General features: G+C 38.5%; 1 protein-coding gene across 2 annotated transcripts in view; it reads right to left on the bottom strand.

Moving 5' to 3' along the window:
* Positions 1 to 27577, bottom strand: part of LOC122825176 (A-kinase anchor protein 7-like) — a 42620-nt gene that overhangs the window by 9226 nt on the left and 5817 nt on the right. For both annotated transcript variants that reach the window (XM_044106344.1, XM_044106345.1), the window contains exons 7-9: positions 26324 to 26436; positions 25710 to 25756; positions 24855 to 24955 (exon numbers count right to left, since the gene is read on the bottom strand). In XM_044106344.1, coding sequence (XP_043962279.1) covers positions 24855 to 24955; positions 25710 to 25756; positions 26324 to 26436 — 261 coding nt within the window. The remainder of the gene's footprint in view (positions 1 to 24854; positions 24956 to 25709; positions 25757 to 26323; positions 26437 to 27577) is intronic.

Genomic DNA, 27577 nt, shown 5'->3' with positions numbered 1-27577 from the left:
AGCTGGAGAGGAGGGGAGGGGGAGGAAGGGAGAGGAGAAAGCCACAGAGGAGGAACAGCTAAAATGGAAGTTCGAAACTGAGATATGAGAAGGCAAAGAAGGAGAAAACCAAACTGGAGGGGGTTTAATTTGAGGATGAAGGAAGAATGAGGGGGAGAAACTGGATCCTGAAGATGAGGAAGGAGAAGAGGACAGCAGGAGCAAAGCTGAGGCTCCAGAGGAGGGAGTTAGATTCACTGATGGTGGAGCAGTTTCCTGAGGAAATACCAAAGACTCCTCCAAACCCGTGACACTGCCTGCAGCAGAGAATTCAAACACTTATTTTTTATCGCTGAGCACATTTGTCAAGCCTCTCAATAAACACGTGACAAAACAAAAACTAAAAGCTATTTTCTGACTGAAAAACAACAGAGAAATTGAAAAGCAAAGTGGCAGTGCCGTTCTCACTCAGGAATAATCCGCTTAATGAAACATTTGGCTACAGCTCTAAAGTCTGATCAATAAGCCTAAGAGGTGGTTAGCAGAATAGTTTATAGGCCTGTGGTCCCCAGCCTCAAATGTCATTTGACAAGGCGATGAAAGCTTGGTAAACTTTTGCAATGCTGTGCAGAAAATTACTCGGCAAAGGCAAAAGGAGAACTAGATCTACGGTACACGTCCACGGGGTTTGAAGCCGCCTGATTTCATTGTGTTTCAAGTATTGAAGTAAAAATAATAATAAAAACAAAAGATGCTTCTGGCAATATCTCCCTTCAGGAGGAACAATGGAACGGAGTGCAATGGGACAGAGAGATATTCTTCTAATCCAACGTGAGAAGACAGTTTTACGAAAAATGAGTCCTTCTGCTGACAGTGAACACAATAAAAGCTCCATTGTTCTGCTCACACCTGTAGAAAACAGGATAAAACGAAGCATTTTTCAAAATTTATGCTTTATCTTTTGATGTGTATTGGATTGCCTAGGGAGCTTAAATAGAAGTGCGTGTATTTCTGGGAAATTAAAAAAAATAAAAAGAAAGAAAAAGAGATGACACAGGTGGCCATTTCAATTAAGCAATATTTAGTTTTCAGACTTCACCAACTATAATAACTGTTGTATTGCATCACCGAGTAGTGGGTTATGCATAGTTGTTTGAGAGGTACACCAAAAAACCAGCCTTTCTCATCTTACAGCCACAGTTAAAGTAACTGGAACTATACACTTTGGCTGGGCTCCAGTCCAATGATAAGCATGGCGAAGGATCTGTGCTCCTGTGGGCTTGTTGTCCTTCCAAAACCGTGGGGAACTTGATAGATTTCAGGGAGTTATAAACTCTACTTCTGAAATGAAGGCATAAAAATGTCTGGTAGGCTCTGCCAGGAAACCACAGCTGGGTTGTCACTGGTCTTTCGGCAGATTGATCATCTAAAACGAAACGGCCAAATCAATACAGAAAAACTCGACTAGACACAATCAATATTTTTTCATAGGTAAGTCAATCCCCAGACCTAAATCTGATAAACTAAGGAGAAGAGGGTATAAAGGAGGACGATCTACAGTGACTGTGAAAATTGCTTGTGAAAACCTTGTGCATAAAGCCTTGATGAATCTGTTGTGTATGGTAGAATCTAAAAGAAGATAGCGCACCATCAACGTATGTAACGTAAAGGCTTAGTATTGAAGAAAACAAGTTACTAATTCAACGAGAATTAATCCCAAAAATACAATTTCATTAGCAAGAACACAAAATAAGTGAGATCAGCTGTTGTCCACAAATTCAGTACAATTCCTTTTAATAAATATTTAAGCCTTGATAGACGATGGGAGAGATCAAAAATTTACTCACCAACAGGGAAAACTTTTTTTTAAAAAAGATTATAAAATGCAGATCAGCCTTTAAAAAGTAGAAAATAGGCAACTTTTTGTAAGGATTTTTTTTCCCTAGAAGTCAAATATCTGAATCTCTGTCAGCTTGAAAATTGAACCAGACATTTGAAGCTGGTGTGCATTTGTCTTTGTGAACATGGACAAACCCAACGAAACACTCCTAGTTTGATTTACAAGAGCCGTAGACTGCTGCAATCCAACAGTCGACCTATAGGAGAATATCACAACTCAACTCTAGAGTTTCCAGGAAAGTGTTGAGTTTCAGCACAAAATTTTGCTATTGAAATTGAAAACTGTCTGCCACAGCTGTAATATATGGTGAAATTCTCTCTAAGGCAGCAGGAACAGTATGAACCAGGCTGTAAGGTATGCTTCATCTAAACAGTGTCTCGGTGAGTAGAAACACCGACGGAGCATGAAGGAGTTAACACTGAGAGGCAAGAGAGAGAAAAAGAGAAGACTGGGCATGGAGGATAAAACAGGATGAATTAAACAGCGCTGCATGCAGCTCGTCCCCCTGCCGCGCTTCCTCCTGCTTCTGTGTTCTCAACTTTCTCTCCTTCCTGCTCACATGTGGGCTCTGTCGTCGTCACCTGCACACCTCGAACACAAATAGGCCGGATTCGACTCAACATTTTCATAACGTGGCGGTACAAAGCTTTACTATTAAAATGTAAAGAGACGGCATCGGCCCAAGGTCGGATTTGAAGCGCTGTTACGGAGATAATGCAGGTGAACAGCTCACGCCGTGAAGAACCAGATGAAGATTCTCCTCCATTTGCATGCTTCAGACCAGCGGTGGTCCTCTGCGAGGGGGAAAGCTGCCTTCGTAGAGGGCGCTTTATTAAAACACATAGTAAAAAAAAAAGCAAACCGATGTTATGAAAGGAATGACGCCGCTTGGATGTTTGCAAGCTGAAAAGATGATGACTCGATCGAAAGATCTTTAAATTTTTTTTAAAAGACACTGTGGAATGTATGCACCAACATCATGAAAGCAGAGAAAAAAAACAATCATAACCTGAGAGGTTATGAATGTTAGATTGTTAGAACTTTTAAAAAAATGTTAGAATCAAAGGGATTAATTATTGTATTTTCAGCCAGTTTGTTTGTAGCTTAAGACTTGGCAGGGAGCATTAAGGAGCACATTTTAGAAAAGATGAAAATCTGTTAGGTTTTAATTAAGCTGAATGGCAGAAGCAATTTTTTAATATTCAATACGGGCAGTTTCTTCTTTCGGAGTTTTAATCGGAGCGTCGACAGAGATTCTTGAGACGCGGCTTTAACTCGTACACTGACCTTGACCGTTAAATGTCGACCAGCTCAATTTCAAGTCCAAGCAAGCTCCACACAGGATGCAATAATTCTGAGAAGTTGCTTTAATTTGATCTATAAATATGATGACTCTAGTAAATATTTTGATTTTTTTTTTAAAAAGACACTGTAGAATGTATGCACCAACTCCCTTTATTAAAAGTATAAAACCTTTTTTTTTTATCCAACATGGTTCAAAAAGAATGATTAACTATGATTTATCTTCACAACACAACAAAGCTCTGTTTCAATTATTTTGTCCTTAACTTTCTTTTGAGATCTTGACGCACCCTTAATTATCAAGTGAAGCAAAGCTTAAGAATGTATGTAGCACATGCTTGCCATACCTTGAACTTTGCACTTCGATTAAAAGGAACAGGTGAGTAATTTAGCACCATCAGTGCCATCGCTGCTACCCAGTTGCTGTTATTGTGGCCAGATTAAGAAAGTATCCTCCTGTACTCATCATCTGCTGTGACTCACAACACACTGCACTAAAAGCACGTGTGCTGCTCTCCTGGAAGAGCATAGTTATCGCCTGCAGCAGATGTATTTGTTGTCTGACTGTGTTAACATACATACAGGTAAAGCCCTAATTAATCCCATTTAAACAGAACTCTCGTCTCACATGAAAATATTTTTTTCCTGTGTGGTTAATATAGGAGTTTTGACTGTTCACATATCATTTGGATATTTCAGAGCTCTATTCCCACCATTCAAGCAACGTCCTAAACGGTTTGGAGCCCACTCAAGACGTTTGTCAGGAGAACCGTTGCACATGTTTTGCAATTAAAACTAAATTACGCAGAGATTTTCAATAGCTGGACAAAAGGGCAATAAAATATTAGAACATTTTCCAAAAGACCCATATTGAAGCTGTGGGAATGTTGGATAGGCCACTATGTGAAAATATGTTTATGTGTTTATCACCTGCAGTGACTGCTAACACCACACTGTGACAGCTTGTCACATTGGTCATGGCTGAATTCACACACAAACACGGTGGACGCAAGCGCACACCCACTCGCATGCTTGTGTCTCGCAGTGCTCACGAGGGAGGGTGTCGCCGGATCACAGGGGGAGCATCTGACCCGCAGAACACACACACACAGAACACTGAAACACACGCGTTTGTCTGCCTCCCCGAACGCCCCGGTGTCTTTGTTTCAAAAAACACCATTTCTCTTTAAGGCCGCTCTCTTCGTTTCCCCTCATTAGTCTTCAGTCCCTGCCTCACCCTTTCCCCATCTCTCTCTGCTCAGAACTAGGGCACAGTGGCTCCACTGTTTATAGCAATGCAGCTGCAAGCAGAGAGTGAAAAAAGGGACATGGAGGAGAGAAAACAGCGAGCGAGAGAGAGAAAGAGAAAGACAGGGAAGCAGAAAAAAAGAATCCTGCAAAAGAGCAAACGGGCACCTACACACTCCAAACCTATTTTCAGAATTGGCTTTTCAGCTCAGAGTCAAAGTCTGCATTTATGACTTGATGATCAACAGGATCTCTCGTACAAGGTGCACACACAGATGTGCATTTTTACAACCACAAATCATTTACTCTTTTCAATACTTCTTGTTTAATCATTACTTCAGCCAGTAGCCCATCGATTTTCTTTAACTACAGAGACATAGTGCTTTTTTTTTTTTGCTTCAAGTAGAAATAAAAATGTCAAGCATAAGCATTACATGTGCAGTCCAGGTGGTTCAATAAAAAAATCTCTAAAAACCAAAAGCAAGTTGCTTTTTTAAACAGCCTAAAATAAGACTAATACTTTAATTGAATTAAATTTTAGCTTTGTAGACAAACAAACAAACAAAAAAATGCTGCTCTAAGCAATGTGTATATAAGGCTTTAGAAAGAAAATATATAGGACATCTTTTAATGAGATGTTCAAGAGAAACAAAACCTAGATTTAGAGTTGCCCAGTACTAGGGACAGCGTAGAGACAACTGTGACAACACATTAGTGACACTTTATCGCAACTTTTAGACGAGTCTATCAGCATTTCTTCAAAAAGCGATTAGCAACAAATCTAGCAACTTTTATTTTCTATTTTTATATACTTTTTTTATCCTGTTATCTTGCCCAGTTTTAGTTTTTTGATTCAATATCTAGTTATTATAAAGGCCGTCTCCCAAAGGCCCTTCATTTTTGTGGGGGTACGCATGAAGCACAATCTGTACCATTAGCTCATTTCCAGATTTCTTCTTGAAAAAAAAATTTAGATTTTTTTTTTTCTTTTTCGAATTTCATTACAATTGTAAAAGTACTTATACAGACATACATTTAAAAAGAATATCTAAAGGTACAGATAAAAATAGTTTAACTGCATTTTGCTGTTTTGATTGCTATTTTCTCAAAAATATCTAATCAGGTGAATGTGGACAAAAATCAAACGTGAGGAAAGATGGAGTAAAAAATTTGTGTTTCCCATGAGCACATGGGATATAGTCTTGTACAGTACCGTACAATAACGCCTTTAGTCTTGTTTGTAAAGTGTCCACTAGAGGGCGCAGTGACAATGTCGCTACGCTACAGTCGAGTGAATACACAATTTTCTACTGATTATAATCTTCTAACAAAATTATGACAATTATCATTCACCAAGTAAATTGTGACATTGTCTAGGAAAAACGTCATTTTATAGGAAGTGATATTTTCATTAATTCATACATAAATAAATATGTTGCACTTTGAAGATCTAAATGTTAATGACCGTGAAGAAGTTCTTGCAAATGAGCCAACGGTACGGATCGCAGGTCTGGGACGTATTGTGTAATCACAGGCACCATTAAATATCTTCTGAGTTATTAGTTGTCATTTCAACTATTTTTACAATCTGTGAACTAAAAAAAACACGTTTGACATGTGGGTTTGCTCGAGTTGTGGCAAGACTCACGGTTCAATATCAAGTTACTTACAATTATTCTGACAATGAAGCTGAACACCTATGTGAAGACAATTTTATTCACATAATTTTGTACAAGAAGCAGGTCAAGTTTCTTAGTCTGTTTCTGTGGACAAGTAACAAATAAGTAGAAACTAATTAAATGCTCCCAATGTGTACCAGTTAAACGTCTCTCCTCTAATATATACTGGAACCACATTCACAAGTCAATGACAAAAAGCCACACTCCATTTGTCTCAGAAAAATAAATAATACAAAAATGGTTTAATCAAACCACAAGCTGCTCCATTAATTACCCCTTGGAGCTCATTTAAATTACGCCCAATAGACATTCCCCTTCATCGTCACCGTCATCTAGTGAGATACTCAGATTTTTACTTTCACTTTACATCTAAACCTTTATTTAACCACACTGACTTTGTGTAAAACGAGTTACATGCCATTTTTTTTTTTTCTTTCTGAGAAAGTCGTGGTGGTCTAGATGTGGAGAAATCAGATCGAACTGTGCCCCATGACTGCACACGAACGGATGACAACCCCAGAGCGATGTAGAAAATATTTAAGAGCATGACACTTGGAAATTGTTCCCTATTGCAGATAAAGTCCATTTTCTCAGTCTTCTACAGTCCGAGCTTAAGAGTTAAATGAAACAAATATGATTTTCAAAAAAGAGCTGATTGTGTGAAGGCATAAAGAAATAAATAAATACGATAATAAGTTTGAACATGTGACTGAAAACAATGTACTGTTTATCACAACAGCTGCGATTCTTATAGTAACTGGTGTAAAGCACCAGATCTGAGAAAAGATTAGTTGAATTTTTAGAAAAATATTTATTTTACTAGCCTCTATCCTTGGTCAAAATAAGTGATACATTTTGTAATTATATTATTACAGTATTAATTACATATATATTATAACATATACAATATATATGTATGTATTGTATGACACAATTTGTTTATTGGTATAATTTTGGCATATACGTGTCCTGGTGTTAGTTTTGTTATCACTGTCTTTTCGTTCTGTTTTGTATTAATGTAGAACAGCTTGGAAAATCCTTTTTAAAAAGAAGTCTTCTCTTTTTAGTGAGTAAATCTCTTCAGTCTGTCGGTGAGAAATGGATTGATTAAACACCAGGATATCACCCTGAGCTGATCAGAGACTTGAATGGCATCAACACACACACAGAGCTCAGATCACAGAGTTAAAATGCAGCATGCCCTGTCAGCTCTCCACAATTAGCTTTCTTTCAAAAGAAAGATGCTGAACCGTCACAAAGGCTTTTTGATCATGAATGAATCTATCGAGCAAACAAGTGTTGATTTTAGAAGCACATCCCTGTTCTGTTTGGCGCGTGTGAGCAAGGACACACATGCAATTATCAACCTGCTGCTTCTTTCACTGCCCTGCTGTTCAACAGTTGGTAGAAATTGATAAAGAACAACATGAAACACGTCCACAAAGAATGTGGGAGAAAAATGGAATCTTTTTCGGTCTTTGGGGAGGTTTTCTTTTAATATTTTGGGAATTTTACATTTAACATCCAGGATAAACTACATAATCAGAGAACCATCAAAACAGTCTATTGAATACAATGTCAAACACCAAATAATACCATGTTAGAGAACAAGGGTGCTACTACCAGAATAAAAAAATCCTACAAGAAGACAAGTATTTACTTAAAGCGGAAATGTGGTTAAATAAAGGTATTAATGGAAAAATGACCTTTTATTTACAATAGCCGAGACTGCTAACAAATTCAATTAAATGGCCCCCAGTCACTCTTTCACAGGCACTCCTCCTTAGGTCACCGCACAGACATGCATGTTAGCGTGCACACATGTGGAGCGCTGACAAGACGAAACACACGTCTCTCCACGGTGCACGCACGCAGTCTGTCCCCACAGACAGCACCATTGAGAATACCAATCCAACTGTCTTCTCCAACAACACAAGCCCACGCCTGAAGTCGGGAGCCGGAGACACTTACTGATTTTCTCCTCCGCTTGGGAGAAAGGGAAGCAGCACAGTTGACCCATGGCGCCTCCTTTCCTCTTCTCCCGTTGCCCTCTCCCAGCTGTAGCCCCTGTTTTTCCCTCAGCTCCTCGTTCTATGACAGACGGAGAGCGACGGCGTCCTGCTTCTTCACGATTTTTTTTTTTCTTTCTCCTCTTGTTCTGTAGCACTGATTTTACACTCTCAAAACAGCAGACAGACCCGGTGAAGATGGAGGCAATAACAACAACAAAAAAAACAAAAAACAAAAAACAAAAAGACTCCCTTTCTCTTGTGCAGCCAAAAAAAAAAAAAAGCCAGAGCAAGACAGCAGATGCTGGGAGGGAAAAAAAAAAAAATTAACGAGTGGCTCCTTGCTCTTGCTCTACTTTGCGCTGACACGGGGAGGAGGGGTGTGTGCATCAGAAAGAGGCAGGAAGAGAGAAAGAGGGAATGGAAGAGCTGGAGTGTGTAGGAGACTAAAAGAATATTTTTTTTTTTTGCATTTGACGTGGCGAACGCGGAGGAGGAGCATGTATGAGTAAGATAAAAATTACATGTGTGTTTAAGTGGACTAGGACAGAGGAGGTGGGATGGAGCATGGGAGTGTTTGTATCAACAGCACGCTTCTCAGTGCGGCTGGCATGTGAGCGAGGGAAAGGGAAAGGGAGCGACAGCATGTATGGGGAGACAGCAGACACTACTGTGGAAGAGTGTGTGTGTGTGCGTGTGTGTGTGTGTGTGTGAGAGGAGGGGGAGGGGGACTTACAAGCTCCGCCTCCTCATCACAGCCGGCAGCTGCAGCTCTCCACTGCTTTCGACTGTCTTATTTATGAGACCTACATCTATATCTTGCTGCATTCAAATGCATCTTAAATAGATACAAATTTGATTTAAATATTTTTAACATTAAATTCTTAAATCACTAATATTTAGAAATGGTCAGAAGACAAGGCTGATAATGTTTAGCAACATTGAATATCAACTTAAACGCTAACATCATTTAAAAAATATTAAACAAATGCTACATAGGACCTTAACACCTGACTCCAAGGTTAAGACAAAGTAAAATGTATCAACTTAACTTTGGACTGTTTGTCTGAAGTCTGTCAAAATCTGACTGCATTATTTTCTCTATAATTCCCCCAAGAGTAAGGATATAGCGCATTGCTGTGGCAGCTACAAATCTTTGAGCTGTACTCACTGACACAAATCCAGCTAAAAATCCACCACTGTGTCGACAACATGAGGGTCCTTTAGGACTGGACATCAGCAGACATCCTGGCTGATCCAGATGGAAATGGACTAAATAAAACATGACCACTTCTGCTCGGCATTGAATTCAGTCCTGCACAATCAGAACATTTTATTTTATTTTTTATTTTATTTGGACAATAAAATACATTTACTTCCAATGTAGTTTATTGTCCAAAATCATATTTATTACTTCTGATTTATCAGAGTTGTGTCCAGTTTTGGGAATATTCTCACTAAATACCTACATTTATATCCATCCTATGTCCTACATCCATCCCACGTTAATTATTCATACATTTGATCCCTGGTATTTGCAGTGTGTTGTGCCCACAGTTGCCTGTGAAAAGCTAAAATCTGCTGTTATTGTGATGGCCTCTAAAAGTGCATACAACCGTTTTAGTTGTTCAAACACAAAATCCACCTTAATACACTTTAATATGTGCAGTGGAAACTGTTTCAGTGCCACCACAGAACCTAACATCTACAGTCTTTCTTATTTCCACTCTTGAGTGTACAGCCAAGGAAAATGAATTGAGCTCCTGAAGTACTGCTCCTGTGTATTTCAGCTTCCCAAGTTGTATTTTCTTCTGAATATTTTAGATACAGGCTCACTGTATGCATGGGGAAATAACTGGAGTGAACAAGCTGAGTAGGTTTTACTTGCCATTTAGAGAAGGTGTGTTGTCATAAATGCTGATTTTAACCAGTTCACGTTAGTCTGCTAATTTAAAAACTAATGTTTGAATCTGTGATAAATACTGGGATGAACACGCCGTCTGTGCAAGTATTTCTTTACTTTTGGTCGTGAGACAGGAGGGTATAAAAATGACTTCCTCTTCCATGATCAGAGCTGACGTTTAGTTTTTTATTTATTTTAACTTTTCTGTGTTGACTCAAATTTGAAGTTTGCCAGACGACAATATAAACTGTGGAAACAGTTTAGAGGCGAAAATAAACAGATGCTTTAGGTTTAATGGGTTTCTTATGATGAGTGTAATTTTTAATCCACAGTTATAAGAAAGAAAATAATCCAACATTATTTATGTTGGTTTTCGGAATTGCACGTGTTATAGCTAAAGAGAGAAAACAAGAGTTTAGCTTAAGGGGTTTGTAGAGCAGCCTAATAAATGACGACTGACCAAGCGAGGGTAACGACATGAATTGCTGTTCATAATTTGTTGGCGTGTGAAATGTCTGCACTGGGACCTTTTAAGAGCCGTTAAAAAGATGAATAGAGCTTAAGAAGCAACTAAAGCGCAGAGAAAGATGTATTTGTTTATCTTGCTGAATGGGACCGTTTGGGTGCTGCTACTCCCTTTCTGAGAGAGCAAAAATCAACGCAATGGTTATACTGTCTTTTTAATGTTCTCATGATCTTTCTGTTTGGGATCACGCTCTAGTATTGGCACCAATACGAAGCAGATAGCGAATCTAATGTGCTCATTAGATCCATAATAACAATTTTCATTAAAAACAATTTTAAAAAGTAAAATACTGGGACGTGCTGTGGTGGCGTAGGGGATAGCACAACCCACATTTGGAGGCCTTGAGTCCTCGACGCGGCCGTCGCGGGTTCGATTCCAGGACCCAACTGACATTTACCGCATGTCTTTCTCCCTCTCCTTCCCTCTTTCCTGTCAGCCTGCTGTCATATAAGGGACACTAGAGCCCACAAAAAGACCTCATGGTGGGCGAAAAAAAAAGGTAAAATACTTAGAATGAAACCAGGCACTGTCAGATGAAAACGTTTCAGAAAATTATGTTTATTGCTAATGTTTGCTTAGAGGCCCTTTTAAATGTATTTAAAAGGGCTGTACAGTCTCAGAAGTCATTCCACTATGAATCAGAATATGCAGAAAACCCCCCCCAAAAACAAGGCTTTCTTTATTTTATGCAGAATATGATGAAAAAGATAATTCATTTGGTGAAGTGTGAATTGAGCAGCCAGACAGCCGGAGCTTAGAGGGCAATGCACACACTTATAATCAAGGCTGTGGTTGGCATATTGAAGAGCCAAGTCGAAGAGCTTGTCCTGTGGGTGGCTGGAGAAAATGCACACAATCAAATAATCCAAGGCACTAGCTGTACAGCAAATACCATCTCAGAATCAACTTCATCACCCTGGTTTGTACCCACCAACAAGGAATTTGACTTCGATTCCACTGCACCCTCAATGCACAGACATTTAAGTTTAAATATAGACAATTTGGTGACAAACGAAAAGCAACTGCATTCATGTGTACGATGTTATTGCAAAAAAAACCAAATAAGAAAGTTGAATTAGTGTAAATATTAACTGCATCGATCCGAGCATTCTGTTAAGTGTTTATCAGACTGACAGCCAGGGAAAGTGTCTGCGGTTGCTAGTTTTAGCAGAAAGCATCCTCGAAGGTGAAAGTCTAAACTCTCTGTGACCAGAATGTGTGGTTTCTGTAAAGATGTTAGTTCCACAAACAGCCAGCAAGATGCTCATCACAGCTCTTAGGGATTGGTTTGCTTTTCTATAACTCCAGTTTCTACAGAGCCAAGCAGAAACACTGGTGGTATTAACCACCTCGATGTTATGTACAACTCTTACTCTTACAAATAGTCCAGTGCACATGACTAGGGATTCAGCTCGAATCTGACCTTTTGAACTCCCTTCCTTACCTCTGGTGAAGCTGAGATGAACAAAAATGGCATCCAGCTATTTGGAAATAGCCAATTATAAGCATGTTATTTTTGTTTATATAGTGTTAGTGAAGTTTTTGTCGCCTTTTTGCAGCACTGGTCTGATGTATGGGTGAAACTGAAAGCCTCCACTTTCCTGCCAACTAGCTAAGGAAATGTATTGTTCTTGCGAGGGCGTCCCAGCAGTTGTGATACACTTTCACCTTGATAACCCAAAATATCAAGGGCTTTAACTCATCTGCCTGTCCGCATGTGACTGAGAGATTTCTTCCAGCCATCTTGATAGATGCATGTTTTTTAAAGCTTTTTTTAGGTGTGTTTACCCACAATCCCCGCTTCCTCCCTTTGGTTTACTTGAAGTGGGCTGTTTTTAGGCAGCCCAGAGTTCGACTACACATCCACAAACAAACCAGAGTTTTATTCAACAGGACTGCTGTGAATGCTCAGTAAGACTCAAAATTAATATTATTTTCTAAACGGATTGTGCAATTTTTTAAAATTTTTTTAGCACCAGTTCAGGGGGTTGTGCAGTTGAGCTTCTTTGACTTGTGCAGTTTTATGCTCAGGGTTCATAACAGCCATCTGATTAATGCATTGAAAGACACATTCTAGTATCACAATTGACAGCCCTGTACATGAATGCACAGGACTGGACAGTGTTCACAAATGTCAACTGGTGGTATTAAAACCTGAAAAGGTCAGGACAATCAACTAAGATCAATCAGATTTGGCCTCACAGTGTTCAAGCCTTAGATTACATCTTTCTCTCTTAAAAGGAACCGGCATAATGCTACAACTGCCTAACATAGTGGGCATTAAGTTTTAGTTAATCTGGTTGGTACAAATAACCCACCCTTAGCACATCAAGTAAATAGTTTTGTGTGTGAGCACCTTTGCAGCGTCAGAGACTTCAAACTCCAATCTGGTTCTTTGGGAGTAAAATCCAAATTGATTGGTGAGTGAAAAAGGTTCAAAGCATCAACTGACAAGTCTTAAGATACTGAGAGACAGATTCGTCTGTCTCAGCAGCAACTTTTCCCACAAACTTTCACCCGACTAAACCGGGATCAATGAATGAATATCAGTAACTCATGAAAGTGGCTGAAATGTTTCCAGTGGGCTATGTACTGTAAGGCGAAACTCTCAGTGGACTGGGAAAATAAATGGGACTATGCCCTGCTGGGCAGAGCAGGAATGCAATAATGGGAAAACAATCTGACCAGAGCCATGCCGGTCTTTATCTGCCCAGCTGGCTGGAGCCTTTCTGTGTTTTTAAGGGGGAATCCAGAAGTTTTAGACAGAGGAAAGGAATAAAAATCAGGATCCTACCAGGGAGCAGAATGTTTGTCAATAAAGATGTTTGTTTAGAAAAGGTTCGATGCAATGGGAGGAAATTTCTAGAAAAATTTCTAGAAAAAAAGTCTAGAAAAATTCACTAAATATTTATTCAAACATTTGGATTAGAGACCTCCCCGAATCATAATTTCATTTCTAGTTTTGAATGTTAGTAAAATTAGAGTTCTCATTTAGACTGTCTTTAGCAGCTCCTCTGGCTAACATCACAGAATCAGCAGTTACTGTGTAAACTCAACAGAAAATACAGCATCTTACGCTAACTTGAAGATTTCCAAAAGTCTGAAACAGTTCCAAATCCTGTACGCTTACTATCAGATATTGATAGGTCACAAGTGTAAAATGTAATCATTTAGCCTTTCTGTTTGCCGCTGAGCGTCTTGTTCTCTCTCAAACCCTGAATGAACCACAGCCGTGTCTCGATATGTTGTTGAGAATATAGTGTGTTTTTAAATTTTATGTTTCACCACATCACTAATACTCAAAGTAAATAACTTTTAAGTTTTAACAACTTCTGCACCAAAGAATGCAGCCATCAGCGCAAAATCGTAGGGTTTAGGATGAAGCTTAAGGCTTATGGTTAGAATAAAAAAGATTTTCTAGTCTCAGAGAGGCCAATCTGGTCACCAGCTGGTGTACATAGCTGCACTGCATGTAACAATCGACTTAAGGGTGTTACAAACACTAAAGATGAGGCTTTTCAGGCTTTTATTCAAGCTCCCCTGGTGGTTCCCCTCAACAGAACTGATAATTACCAGTAGATTTACATTCCACCAGTTGCAGCGATGCTTTCAGTAGTTGCATGTGGACAATCAAAAACTGCTTCATTAAAAACCTTTCCCCAAGTAGCAGCGTTAATGGAGCGTCACAAACAAGAGGTGAGAGGAGGTCAGCAAATAGAGACACCAACACACAAACATACATGGAGCGTTTTCCACTGAGCTCAGCTGTGTCAGATGACCAAGGTTTGCTGGCTCTGACTGCGGCGTTGAACTCACAGCTGCTACCTTAAAGACAATCGCTTTGTTTTCCCCAGATTTACATGCATACAGCTGCGAGGATTGCTATTTGTAGCATCTTGTAGTGTTGAGATCTGATCCTGACAAGGCCCGATTGATTCACAGTGAACTCGTATATCTTCGTCAACAGACACTTTTTACCGTCATGCACACAGACAGTGCCTATAATTTCACCAAATCAGTTTATCTGGATTCTAAAAAAAAACATTTTACCTGTAAATATTTCTTCCCAATTTGAAAAGTTGTGCTAAATGTTTTGATTTCCAATTAGGTGAGAAGCAGAGGGCACCTTTTAGTGTGTTATTTTATATTTAGAAATGAAGATGGCCAGAGGAAACATTGCAACAGTATTGTCTTTTGTTTAGCAAATACGAACCATCAGTGCCTCAGTATGTAGTCACAAGGCACACTATGGATGAAACAACTGCATCAGTCAGATAACAGTGGCTCCCGGATCTGGTGTAATGGTAAATACCGGAATAATTAAGAAAAGAAAATGAAATGAAATGTTTATATACACCATACATAAAATGCATCAATCATAATGTGTTTTCATGAAAATCCCGGAGAGTCCTGTGTGTATGCTATGGTCACAGAGATGTCAAGGCTAAAAGTGACATGCCAGGCACTTAGCATTCCCAAAGGAGTCCCTCCCCCATAACACTGAATATCTGGAATAACAATAAAAAGCAAATCCAACTATTCATACTCCACATTGCTAAAAGATTTCAGTCACTTCCCTTTACGCATTCACACATTTTTATGACAATGCATTTTGCTACCTAATATATTTTTCAGTGTAGAGCAGAATAAGGTGTTGAACAAAATTCCGATATTGGGAACAAGAGTGTGCAATCAACATCTCAACACTTTCTCATACTGTTCAGGGACGGTGCTTTGTGGTCAATAATACAGATTGCATCTTGATACGCTGCCAAGAGTCTGATACATCAAAAACTGAGAACCAGTAAATCACCAGCTCAACATAATTAAATTGCTCAGACAATCCTTAGCAATGATCTAACAGAACTGATTTAATTTGATCTGATATGATAAAACAACAGAATTATTTCTCTAGGTATCTAGCCTGCATCTCATACGGTAAGGTATTTATTCAGTAAATAGTTGATTAATAAAAAACTACAGTGGACTGATTAGGTCCTCAAACTCTTTCAGTGTTAAATTGCTAAATTTACTATAGTTGCAGTGGTAGCCACTGCAACTATAGCATTTGGTTTATGATGCCCTTTGATATAAATAAACAAGGATTTTTTTTCATGATACAAAGCCCTTAAGTGTCTTCTGTCATGTTGTATTCAATTTAACAATGTAACATTAACAAATCTTTCTTTTATCAAACATAGAAAAGAAACAGCCGGTAGTAATTTTGATCAGATCTTGTTGAAAAAGGTAAATATTCTGCAACACGGCAGCTTTCAATGTAATTTGCCGATTGGTGCATCTCCTGGATCCCTAACTGAATTTCTTGTCATCACAGATTTACAGGTTTTCTAAAAAAAAAAAAAAAAACTTGCAGAAACTGTTCAAAACTAATTCTGTTCAGGAATTAGTAAGATAGTATAAAACTGCAAATGTTTCTTTCTGGGGCTGCACAGTGGCGCAGTTGGTAGCGCTGCAGCCTGGGGTCTTTCTGCATGGAGTTTGCATGTTCTCCCTGTGCATGTGTGGGTTCTCTCCGGGTTCTCCGGCTTCCTCCCACAGTGCAAAAACACGACTGTCAGGTTAATTGGTCTCTCTAAATTCTCCCTAGGTGTGAGTGTGTGTGTGAATGGTTGTGTGTCCCGTCTGTTTTCTGTGTTGCCCTGCGACAGACTGGCGACCTGTCCAGGGTGAACCCCGCCTCTCGCCCAGAACGTAGCTGGAGATTGACACCAGCAACCCTCCTGACCCCATTAGGGACAAGGGTGAACAGAAAATGGATGGATGGATGTTTCTTTCTGAGAGGATGACTGTCTGTAGTTTAGGGAGATCAAAAAATGAAGCATTACCAGCTGAACTGAGAGTTATTTTCCCAATGTGCGCCTTGTCATGCTGCTCATCCGCCTTAAACCAGGTGAACCTAATGAAATGCCTCATTCTTCAACACAAACTTTCAGGCTTTACAGTGTTCATTCAGATTCTGTTGAACAAACTCACCACTGATCTCTGAGCTGCTTTGCTCTCTGGAGTATTTCATGCATCTCTGATCGTGCAGTTTTTACGCCTCAGGAATTTTCCTGCTAGTTCCTGGTAAATGCAGTCTTTTCCATGGTGTTAGGATTTTATTTTTTTTTACTTTGATCCGTATTATTTACACTTTCTGACGCAAACGTTATATCATGATGAAGATAAAATAAAACTCTAATCAAACCCAGATTCAGTCTTGCTCAGTTTGCTGCTTGATGCCCTGATTCTTTTTTATTTGTGTCCTTTAAATATCAACCTTCAATTTGGTCATCTGTTTAATGTCACCTTCACTCAGGCTCTCAATTTTCCCTCTCCGTAAATCTCGCCAGCCTGTTTGCCCCTTTACTCCGCAGTCTTTTCAGTTTTGCTTCTTTTGCAAGGTCTCTGTCTTTTCTTTCCCATTCTTTCCCATTTATCTGTGCTGTTTATCACATTTCTGATTCCGCCCTTTGCAATCTTTCTAACTTGTCTTTCCATACCTCCTTCTGCTCAGTTGGTGACATCTTTCTTTAACCCACATCTCTCTCCCTTCGTTCTTCCTCCCTAATCTCACCTCACGGCGCCTCCTCTGCGCAACATAAACCCCTCGTAAGGTGTCAGCCGCATGTTGTTTACCCCATTTATCCGCTTTTTTAAGTCAAAAGATTGCTGTGCGAACAAAAACAAATCCCTCACAAAAACTATTCAGAACTATATCTAAAATTACAAACAACATGTTGGCTTTGGTTAAATGATTTGGCTTCTTTGCTTATTTCTCAATCACCCCAAAAACAGACACGGTTCCATTCATTACACTCTGGGAATTGAGATTACTCAACAGGATCCCGGACTCTTGTTGATGCGATTCTCAGGAGTATCCCAAATGTCATCAGCTCTCACACACCAACGCTGCCAGAATTCCCTGGACAGTTACCTTCTATATTTACCACACATTAATTACAAATTAACCTCATTCCCCAAGCAGATTTCCTAGCTGCAATACACAGGAGAAAACACCTTCAGTAGACTAGCCGTCCAACCCAGAGACCATGTGACATCTTCTGCTCCCCAATTACCAACAAGCTTGTGTGTGTGAGAGGCAAAAAAAAAGTAGTGTAAATGGGTTAATTGGAATTTCTGTAGAGGGTAACATTCTATGGTCTGTCTATTTACCAATGACAGAAGCCTGTTTGTTTCAAAGCCTCCATAATTAATCAGACAATAAATTAAGCCTTGCATTCCAGTTTAAACAAACCTTAGTGTTGATGACATGGGATCAAAAAAGCAAATAGACAAATAATAAATGATCCTACACTATGGCTGAAATAATCAATTTTGATTATGGCTGCAGAGAACAAATCGAGACACTCCACCTTACCCACAATGCATCTCAAGACTTTCCATCAGCCACAGTGGAAATTTTACACATAAAGTAATGTAGTAATGAAGATATATCTGGTATACATTAATATTTATAAGTGAATATAAGTTAATATAAGTGAGAAAGATTATTTTTGCTCATTTTTCAATCATACCAAATTAATTTTAACAAGACCATTTCCAATTATTTTTTCACAACTTTTACAGACACAGATGCATGCCATGGAGATGAATATATTTCAAACTACAGAATACACCTGAATATTTTTCATTATATAATAATTCATTTTGTTTTTCTTTTTGCTTGTTATTAACTGACAATTATATTGTAAATACATTTGGTACGCATCAACTGCAACATCAATATTTGTGATGGCAAAATATTTTGAGCTTGGAAGTGCATTTTTTGTTGGGGTTTTTTATTAACTACGTGTTAATAATGAACATTCATGTCAAACGCAATACATGAAGAGTTCTGGAACTACTACTTCTATGCAATATGGTAGATGTTAAAGTGCTTATTGGGCAAATACACATGTTTTTAAAATAGTGTGTGCAAATTACAGCCCTTTGTTTCCAAAGGTTCCCATGAAAGGTTAGGAAGTAATCCACCTTTGCCTTTCTACTGGTCTGCAAAAACATTCAGGATCCCCCATTAGAAGTGTTAAGCCAGGCCTCATAATCTGAAACTGCTCATTATTTCCAGAAACGTATCTAATTAAAAGAAAGCCCCTCGACTGCCTGCTTACACATTCTGACTCTTGAGCAAATTCAGTTGGTGACCTTTGCTTTAACACATTAACACTTAAAACTTTCAATAGGGTAAAGGTTCAGTGGTAATTGATTTGTTTCGTAGTTCGAACCTTATTTTCCTTCCAGCTGATTAGAATCAGTCAAAAAAAACAATGCAAAAATCTATGTTTGTAACCAAAGTAGTGTCAATATGACTAAGAAATGGACACGGTTTAGTTCTAGCCCCTTCGCACCGTGGGCAATATTTAACTGTCTTTTGTCATCACTTTCCTGTGAGATTTCTTTCATATTCTGAATGTCTCCAGAGGGATATTTGCTCTCTGATATGCAAATGATTATAGTGATTCATCTGGATTTTTGGCCAGTGAGCAGAAAATGACTGCTGGCAAAAGATTTTAACGGAGAAAAAAATAAATAAATACATCAAGCAGTACAGTCTTTGCAAACGTAACCTTGTCTTAAATACTAAAATGCCACAGAGCAAAGAAGCAGCTTCATTAACAGACATTTGCAGCTGGGATGCAGTGCATCTAAGTGTGTGGGCTGCAGTTTGTAAGCATTAATGCTTAGATACAGTTTCTGTTGTTTCTGGGTAAGCAGCTGTGAGTGTGACCATTTCATACTGTAAATGCCAGCAGGCCGTGACAGCAGCCACATGTATCATTTTCCTGAAACAGTCTCACCCACGCAGATCAGCTGAGGGTGTCGCATGGGCCATCTGGAAGAAAAAACCTGAACCGCCAAGACTACGATGTTTGGATATTCTGAAGTTCCTCTCCCTTAAAAAGCTCTCCTTCACAGAGAGCAACGATTTGTCCGGCAAAGTGAAAATCAAACTGTTTAAACATTCCTTACATTTTACGTAACAAGCAGTCTTGTTGCTGACACAATAGTGATGGTTTCCTTGTCACACACACATGCCTACACAATGAATCATCTACAGTTTCTTAGCTTACACATCGCTGTCACATTCCTACAGAGAAGCATGGAGAAAGAGAACAGAACGAAACTTAAATATTCCTCTTCGAAGTGCTCTGGCTTTAAAACCTTTTATGTCCCGTTTGATGCTGACAAAGAAAGTCTGGAGGTAATTATGCCAAATCCCTGCATGTCAAACATGGAAAACTTAAAGTTTATTAGTATAAACAGTAAATCTTGAGTTGCTGTTGTAGTATTCTCCTTATATTTTAGCATCCCCCTCATCATACAACCCTGAACTATTGGACAGTAAATAACAGACTCCGTTGTGGATTATGTTTTAAAGGATTACAGGATTAACATGTCTATAAGTACAATCAGACACTGTCCTCTGGGATTCACCACTAAAAGCCTTAGTAAACCTCACTGGCTTCCTGTTAGATATAAGGGATGTGTTGGACTCTGATGCTGTCAAGAATCGGTGCTTGCACATTGCTTTCTAAACCATCTTTCATGTTTCCACCACTTGCATTGATGTTTCTATAACCACGTATGACATCATTAATTTAATCTCTGAAACTACTCTAAACAAGGGATGTCTACTATCTGATGGATTCTTGATTGACGTTCTAAATTTTATGTCTGCCTCAATCCCAGCAAAATGTGTGGTTGCAATTTGCTCTACCGGTTTTTATAAAAAGTTGTTTTTATACTGCTCTCTTGCAAAATTGTGTTATAGGCCATGTGCAAAAAGCCCCACAAGGAGCAACTGAAACACTGGATGCTGAAATTTAAATTGTTCAAAGCGAAACTGCTAAATTTACAAAGAAGAAGAAGAACTTTTTCGGAAAGGTTTGCTCACACACGAAGAACTGGAACTGCCCTGAACGATGTGAAGGCTTGAATTTAAATGAGTCATGTCAACACAGAGTAAAGCAACTAACATTAGCCAAAAACTTTAGCAAACTTGCTCCACAAGAATGGGTTGTCACAAAGAGCGTAAAATGAGCGTTTATCTAAGCCTGTGCCTGGATTTAGAAAGCATTAGAATAAGTACAGTTTGAATTATACAGACTCTGAACGTACATTTTGTAAGCTCTTCAACAATATCTAACACACAGCAGACTGAAGATCGGTCATTAACATTGACCAACTGGGATTTTTCTCTCGATATAAAACAAAATTGAGTTTTTCTCATTTAAACTACTCTATTTAGCAAATAAGAAACACATCAATCAAAAGTAAAATGAAAACATAGTAATTTGGAAATGCATTTCTTCATTTCCAGGTCTTGTGCCAGATTGACTTGAAGCTGCCCTGTAGGAGAGACACTGCTTTAAACTATTTACAGTATGATCGGTTTCTTGGGTAAATTAGTTGAACTGTGCATAAAAGAATCACTTTTTTTTTTATCGTTGTCCTCTGGATTATTTTGTGTCGGCCGTGAAACTACAGAGTGTTATCTGAACAAAGGCCCTCCCAAGGAGAGAGCGATGCCACACATACTGCTCATCATGTGTTTTGGCCTCAGACTATGGATATTTAAAGCCCAACTGTGAATGCTGGCCTCTTTTAAACCAAGGGACTTTTAGAATGCTGAATGCTTTCTTTTTCCCTTCAGTTCTCATGCCGCTTTCAATTAAAAGTGAAACGAGTAGTCCGAGTTTTTTTAAATGTTGGGTGCAGCACAGGAACTCAATCAGGATATGGAAGAACCGTCCCTGTAGAAGCTGCTGCTGTACCGATCATTTCTGTCGGATTTCAGTTGTCTTCCGTTTGAGTGAATAAAAACACAGATTCTTTTACCATCATTTATCGCCTTTATCCTGGCTCTTAATGGGAACGGGGAACGGGTAACACCCACTTCTGTCAAATTATTAGATCCTTTCAAATCATTCTTTACTGTGTATTTTTGCTGCACAATGTTTACCTTTTTCAAGCCACTACACTTGTTGTTCTTCCTTTTATTGGCTTATTTTTTACCTACTTTCTATCTACAAATAGAGTTTTTACTCTCGCCACATGCTTGATCAAAATGAGGTTTTTATTCGACTGGGCATTATTAAATTACTTTAACTATTGGAATTAAATTGAAGTTTATTGTACTTGTTTGATCATTGGAATTGAGTTTGACAACAAGAGAGTTAATCTAAAGTTTCAAAAAGAATCATAAAGAGACATTATTGGAACTTGTCGTCAACTAATAACGCTCAGGACTTCTTTTTGCTAAACCTTATCAAAAAAATATATCCATGGGTTTTTGTTTTTTTTCCTTTTTCTAAAACACTTACAGTTCATTTGACAACTTCTGGAGAAAAAATGGGATGAAAATTGTACAAATGTATGTTCATCTGAACAATTCCCTTCACTTCTAGCACACTTACACACAGTAAGAATCATCACTCTGTTTGTAAACTCTCCAGTTTATCATCCTCTGCTGCAAAACAGCAGAAGTGCAGATGATGTTCAGCTTTAAATATGCATGTCTTGTTTTGGGGAAGCTCTTCGCAAAAACACAAGCTTCCTTTTGATGAGGGGATGTGTGAGGTAAACATCCCTCTGCTCTGTTTCTCACTCCCACACACATACACACCGCCGCTCTCCTGTAAAATCCAGTGATCCACGAAACACCGTGACAGCCCACGTCTACTGAAACTGACAGCTCTCTGTCACACACACACACACACACGCACACACACACACCCACACCCACAGCTATTAGTAAACTTGACAGTGGAAAAAAAGGAAGAACCATTTTGCTACTCTTTATCAACCCGTGATAGTCGGTGTGAATAACACGTTGATCCTGTTAACGCGAATGAAAGTGACAATTTACATTTTCTACACTTCATTTTATTACGTATTTAAAAGTCAGTTGTTGTTTTTCTCACGTAAGGCTTAAATTGCGTGTTAATGGTTCTACTAAATTATGATCTATTTTATTTTATTTTAAGCAGAAAAGCAATAGTTATTCGTGCAAACAAATAACGTCGATTACCTTTACCTACTGTTAAGCATAAGTAACAGTAGATAAAGCTCTTGTTAAACCTATTAGTAATTTGCACTTGTTTATTGTGGAGAATATAATTTTTTATTTGTTTGTTTTATCCTTTTACTTTGGACCTTTTTTGTGTCTGGAATAAAGATATGAAGATGATGACAACACCAGTGAGTTATGAAGCTGATATTAGTTGCTTAATTAGTCAGGCTAACTGCTGGGGTGGGGGCTGCAGTCAGCTGCATAATGAAATTGACCTTCTTGTTCACAGTAGTTTCAAACCAGTTTTACTTTAATAAGAGTGATGGATGGCGCTCATTTAGTTCCCACACTGCAGTAGTCTTTAGGATTTGCAGTCAGAAATATTTCTACAGTCAAATTTGTCTTTTTTGTGCCAAAAAAAAAAAAAAGGAGAAACACTGGAGGTGTGCAGAAACAGGTTGGGGAGGGACAGCACTGTGTTACTCTGCGTCCCAAAATGATGTTCCAAAAGCAGAAAAAAATGACTGCTGTATGATGCTGGTAAGTGACCTGTGACTATTATTAATTATTATTATTGGACATGTAATAACTGGTGAATTTAATGTAATTAGCATATCATGAAACTGTTCATTTATTTCTGTAATTCAGATTATAAGTAAAGCTTAATTTAGAAATTAGAATAATACAAATTTAAAAAAAAAGAAAATAAAACTTCAAGAAAATTTTGAAAATGATGTTATTGAAATTTTATTGAAAATCACATTCAAAATTCAGAGGACTGCTGGCTTCATGATAACTCCACATTTTTCAGGTAAAAATGTAAAACCTTTTCATACTTTCAGTCATTTAGAATGACAAAATTATTAATCATTATTAATTTAAGGCAAGTGCAGGTGCAGCATGAAGGCCCTACATATGATACCATCCAAAATCTGAGACTGGATGGAAGGAGATGAAATTGCTAAAGAAGTTGCATTCAAGAATGATGCGAGAAAGTTTGGTGGAAGGAAAACTGCATCCATGAATAAACCCATTTAGGAATGTTGAGAAGAATCACAAGGATTGGATAGTGGCCACCCCACATGGACGCATCCATGATAAGGGTTACAACTGTTGCATTGCATGTATTAAGCAACTCCAGAACCAAATACAAAGTGAGAAGCTCGCTATTCTCTTAGGGTAAGGAGAATAATGAGAGCAGGATGGTTGCTCAGTGATCATTACTGCATACTACATGAACATATTTCAGAGTGAAAATCTTAAAATTACACAAATTTGTGAGGTATTCAAATTTTCCCAGAGACTTATTTGCATCAAGCAGTACCAAGTTGACAGACATAAATTTTTCAAAAACATCAATCTGCTGTATTTAATCTTTCCCATATCCCGCAATCACGTTTTGAGCATTTTTGCAATGTTCACTTTTAATAAGACCCACATTTATTGGGGGAAAAAAAGCATATGGTCCAACTGTGAATTATGGCTACATGCTTTAGCAACAAGTTACACCCAATCAAACTTTAGGACCTACTTACAGGAACACATATGGACGGACAAATGTTTTGTACCCATTATGTAATGAGTTGAAAAAACTGAAATTCATTAACAAGCTGCTCAGTGAGTCACTGAGCCTTCCGGCTACATCAACAACACACTGCTTCAAACTCTACATAAACACACGTTGAACCTACAAAAAAACTACTTTTTTTCCTAAAACACCACAGCTGTAACTCACACACCTTCGGTGCTACTTTCATTAGCCTGGCGCTTGCATTTTACAACATGACCGGGGTTTACTCTACAGCACTGGCAGGGCGGTAATGAGCAACTGGGAAGCAGAGTCTGAAATGGAAATGAGCTCCAGAGTAACCCCACTGTGCTCCATTATGCCAGTTTGTCTTGCGTCGAACCTTTGATGCCCAGGTGAGCTTAAATTGTGTTTAAAAAACATGACTCTATAAAAACTCTCCCAATCAAACGGTCACCTGGCTACCGTGAGGAACAAAACAACCTCCAGGTTTACCGACCCTCTGCAAGATAAATCAGTCCAAGCTTCACACGTTATAATGAATAACAAATACAGACGGCGGCTCAGCTTCAGTGATAGAGATACAAATGGAGGCAATTAAATCCGAAAACAGGGTGCTGTGAGACAATTTTACCCTTTGATATTAAAACCTACATGGACAAGGAAATTCACAATCCCATATGCAAAGTGACAGCGCCCCCTGGTGGATCTGTGAAGAACCCGAGATTCTCACTGTGAGTGCTTACCTAGTTGTAGTGAAGTCTCGGTGTGGTAATATCCATCTTGCTGCTTCTTTTTTAACATGGAACACAAATCCAAACGCTCCACTGTCTGGTTTCCAAAAAATCTGAGCATTAAAGAAAGATTGTACATCAGTTTTTACAACCATCTTAAAGCAATCAGCACCAAAAACAAGTGGCACAGATGTGATTAGATTTGGTTTGCGGCGTTAATACATTTGATACTGTTAAAGTGCCCCCGTCACACCAGATTAAGATTTCACCATAACAACGCAAATCATCCAAAACGTGGATCCTCTGCAGGAATTTGGATAAGTCCTCCAAAGCACATCCAGCTATAGTTCCATGATCAGGCCTTTTGTACATAGAGATTGATGTGAGCTGATCTCCCTGTGGTTGTGACCCCTAGAAGCACAAACTACTCCAAATTGCGCATAAAGACTGCCCACTGGTTGACAGAAAACAGGTTTCCCGTCTGCAGTTCAAAGGTATAATGTAACTGTCTAAATAAATTTTGGCATCCTCTTTAACAAGGCTGATGAAAGAGAAGGAACATGTGAGATTGGCTGCTCACTGAATAAATAATACATTTACATAATTGTAAAGACAGCTTCAGACTGCGTACTGGATTAACTTCCTACTGGAATTTGTTTTTCTAGATTTGCCAAAATCCAACAGAGATTGCACGGACATTAGAGACCAGGACGCCTCGCGACCCTCTTAATCCAGCATGAAGTTGGAAACAGCATAAATTACTGCAATCTAATGAGCCAGTGTTAATACCCACAAAATCCCATCAAACAAAGTCAATGCACCCCACTGCTTTGGCATTGGCTGTTTACAGACGAATGGAGTACTCACTTGTTTGTGTAGTCGGAGTACAGGCCTGGTTCCACTCGTTTTATTCCCTGGTGGAGATAAGAAAGTAAAAATAGTTCTCAGTGAATAAATCATCCGTTTTATGACACTTACATCCTCTTGGTAACACAACAGTGACATTGTCTGGTAGGCGTCAGACAGGAAGAGCTTCCATCAAATGTCAACAGGATGAAAAAAATAGATGCGGTCCTTCCTGTGTCACTTCTATTCTAATAGAGACATTTCTTTTTGCTTCTTCTATTTCTACCAAATTCCCATTACTGAACATGGTATTTACATAATGTCACACATTGTGATTTTTTTCTTCCTTATTCCCTGCATTCATAGGACATGAAGACGTCGGAACAAATCTAGATTCACTTAAACGTAAAATGTAGGTGTAACAAGAGCAAACGTTATGCAAGATAAACATTTCACAAACAACTAAAAGGAAGGTTTGGTCATAAAATATTTATTTAAAAGTTTATTAGTGAGTTGTTATTTTTGTAACAAACAACAAAAAAGAAGAAAAAACTGGCCTTCATGGGAGAAAACTAAAATGAAAACAAATACAATTTTGTAGCATTTTCTATATAGTGTTTGTTGCAGGTTCATGCCTGAAATCGGAGTTTTGACGCTCTTGACAGCTTCATGATGGTGAGGTGGGGCTCGAAGTCACGGCAGTCTCCCTGCAGGAGACCTTGCTCCTCGAAACGTCTGCGCACCAACTCTGCAACACACGTGAAAGATATGCATTTTATTTTCCCCTAATTCAGACTTTGCTGCAAAATTCTAATAAAAACACAATAATTATTACAACTGGAAAGTAAAGTAAAAACAATTAACACAATGGCTTCGCTGCCAATATCAAAAGGGAACTATGTTAGTTCACAGGTAATGGAAAACACTATACTGTAGGCAAATCACACAAAAGATTAAAAAAAACAACAACCAAAAAACCTCGTAAACAAATAGGCTGCAAAGACAGATAAACACATGCAAAAAACAAACACCCACCAATTGATGAGGTTTAGTGGAAAGCTAGAGAGGTATTTTTAGAAGAGAAACTCTGCAGGGAGAGAAAGGTTAGTATATAATCAATAACAGCGGTGGAGAGAGCAGACAGGATGACAACAGGCCCTAACTTGCTGTCTTGTCCTTCATTTGTTCCAGCTGCTACATGGAAATTCAGTTCAAGATTAAAAACAAAAATACCAGCCTCTCTTCTTCCAACAACCGTGTTTTACCTTGTATGCACGATGCTAATATCTAACTTGTTTGAAATGCTCCTGCATGCAGAATCTCACAAGGATACAAAGACTTTTCAGAACCTCAACCTTTGGGCGTAGTTAGCATAATGAATTGTATCACACAAGGAATGCTTATGCTGCACTCAAAACATTTGACATGTCATTTTAGTGATATTATTTCTTTGCAAAATTTTCAAAAAAATGCAGGAAGAAGTTACATCTTATAACTAACCAAATGGATTTGGTCAGATAGTCTAAAATAATTAGTACCTGATTTTGAAAGGTAACACTCCAGAGAGGAAAAATGCAGAAAGGGCTGATGTAGAGTAGATATGTATGGAAGGCAGGCAGACTCTCATTACTGCTATCAAGCTATAATAAAATTTTAAAATTATGGTTTCAAAACCACAACAATTTGAAATCTCCTACTGTTTAACATAGTTTTTCATTAAAAGGGCAGAGAGAACAGCGACTAATTTTCTCTTGACTGTATCGAGGGTAAAGCAACACAGCACCACCTTAACAAACCTGTTGCTGCTCAGCAGGATAAAAAAAATAATAATACTAAAAATAGTCAGCTGCTCCCAACAAAAGACAAATCCGACGGTTCGGAACCCTTTC

This window comes from Gambusia affinis, linkage group LG22 (assembly GCF_019740435.1).
Source record: "Gambusia affinis linkage group LG22, SWU_Gaff_1.0, whole genome shotgun sequence".
Classification (NCBI taxonomy): Eukaryota; Metazoa; Chordata; class Actinopteri; order Cyprinodontiformes; family Poeciliidae; genus Gambusia; species Gambusia affinis.
Note: the sequence above shows the minus strand (reverse complement) of the source record. Positions and strands in the feature narration are given on the sequence as shown.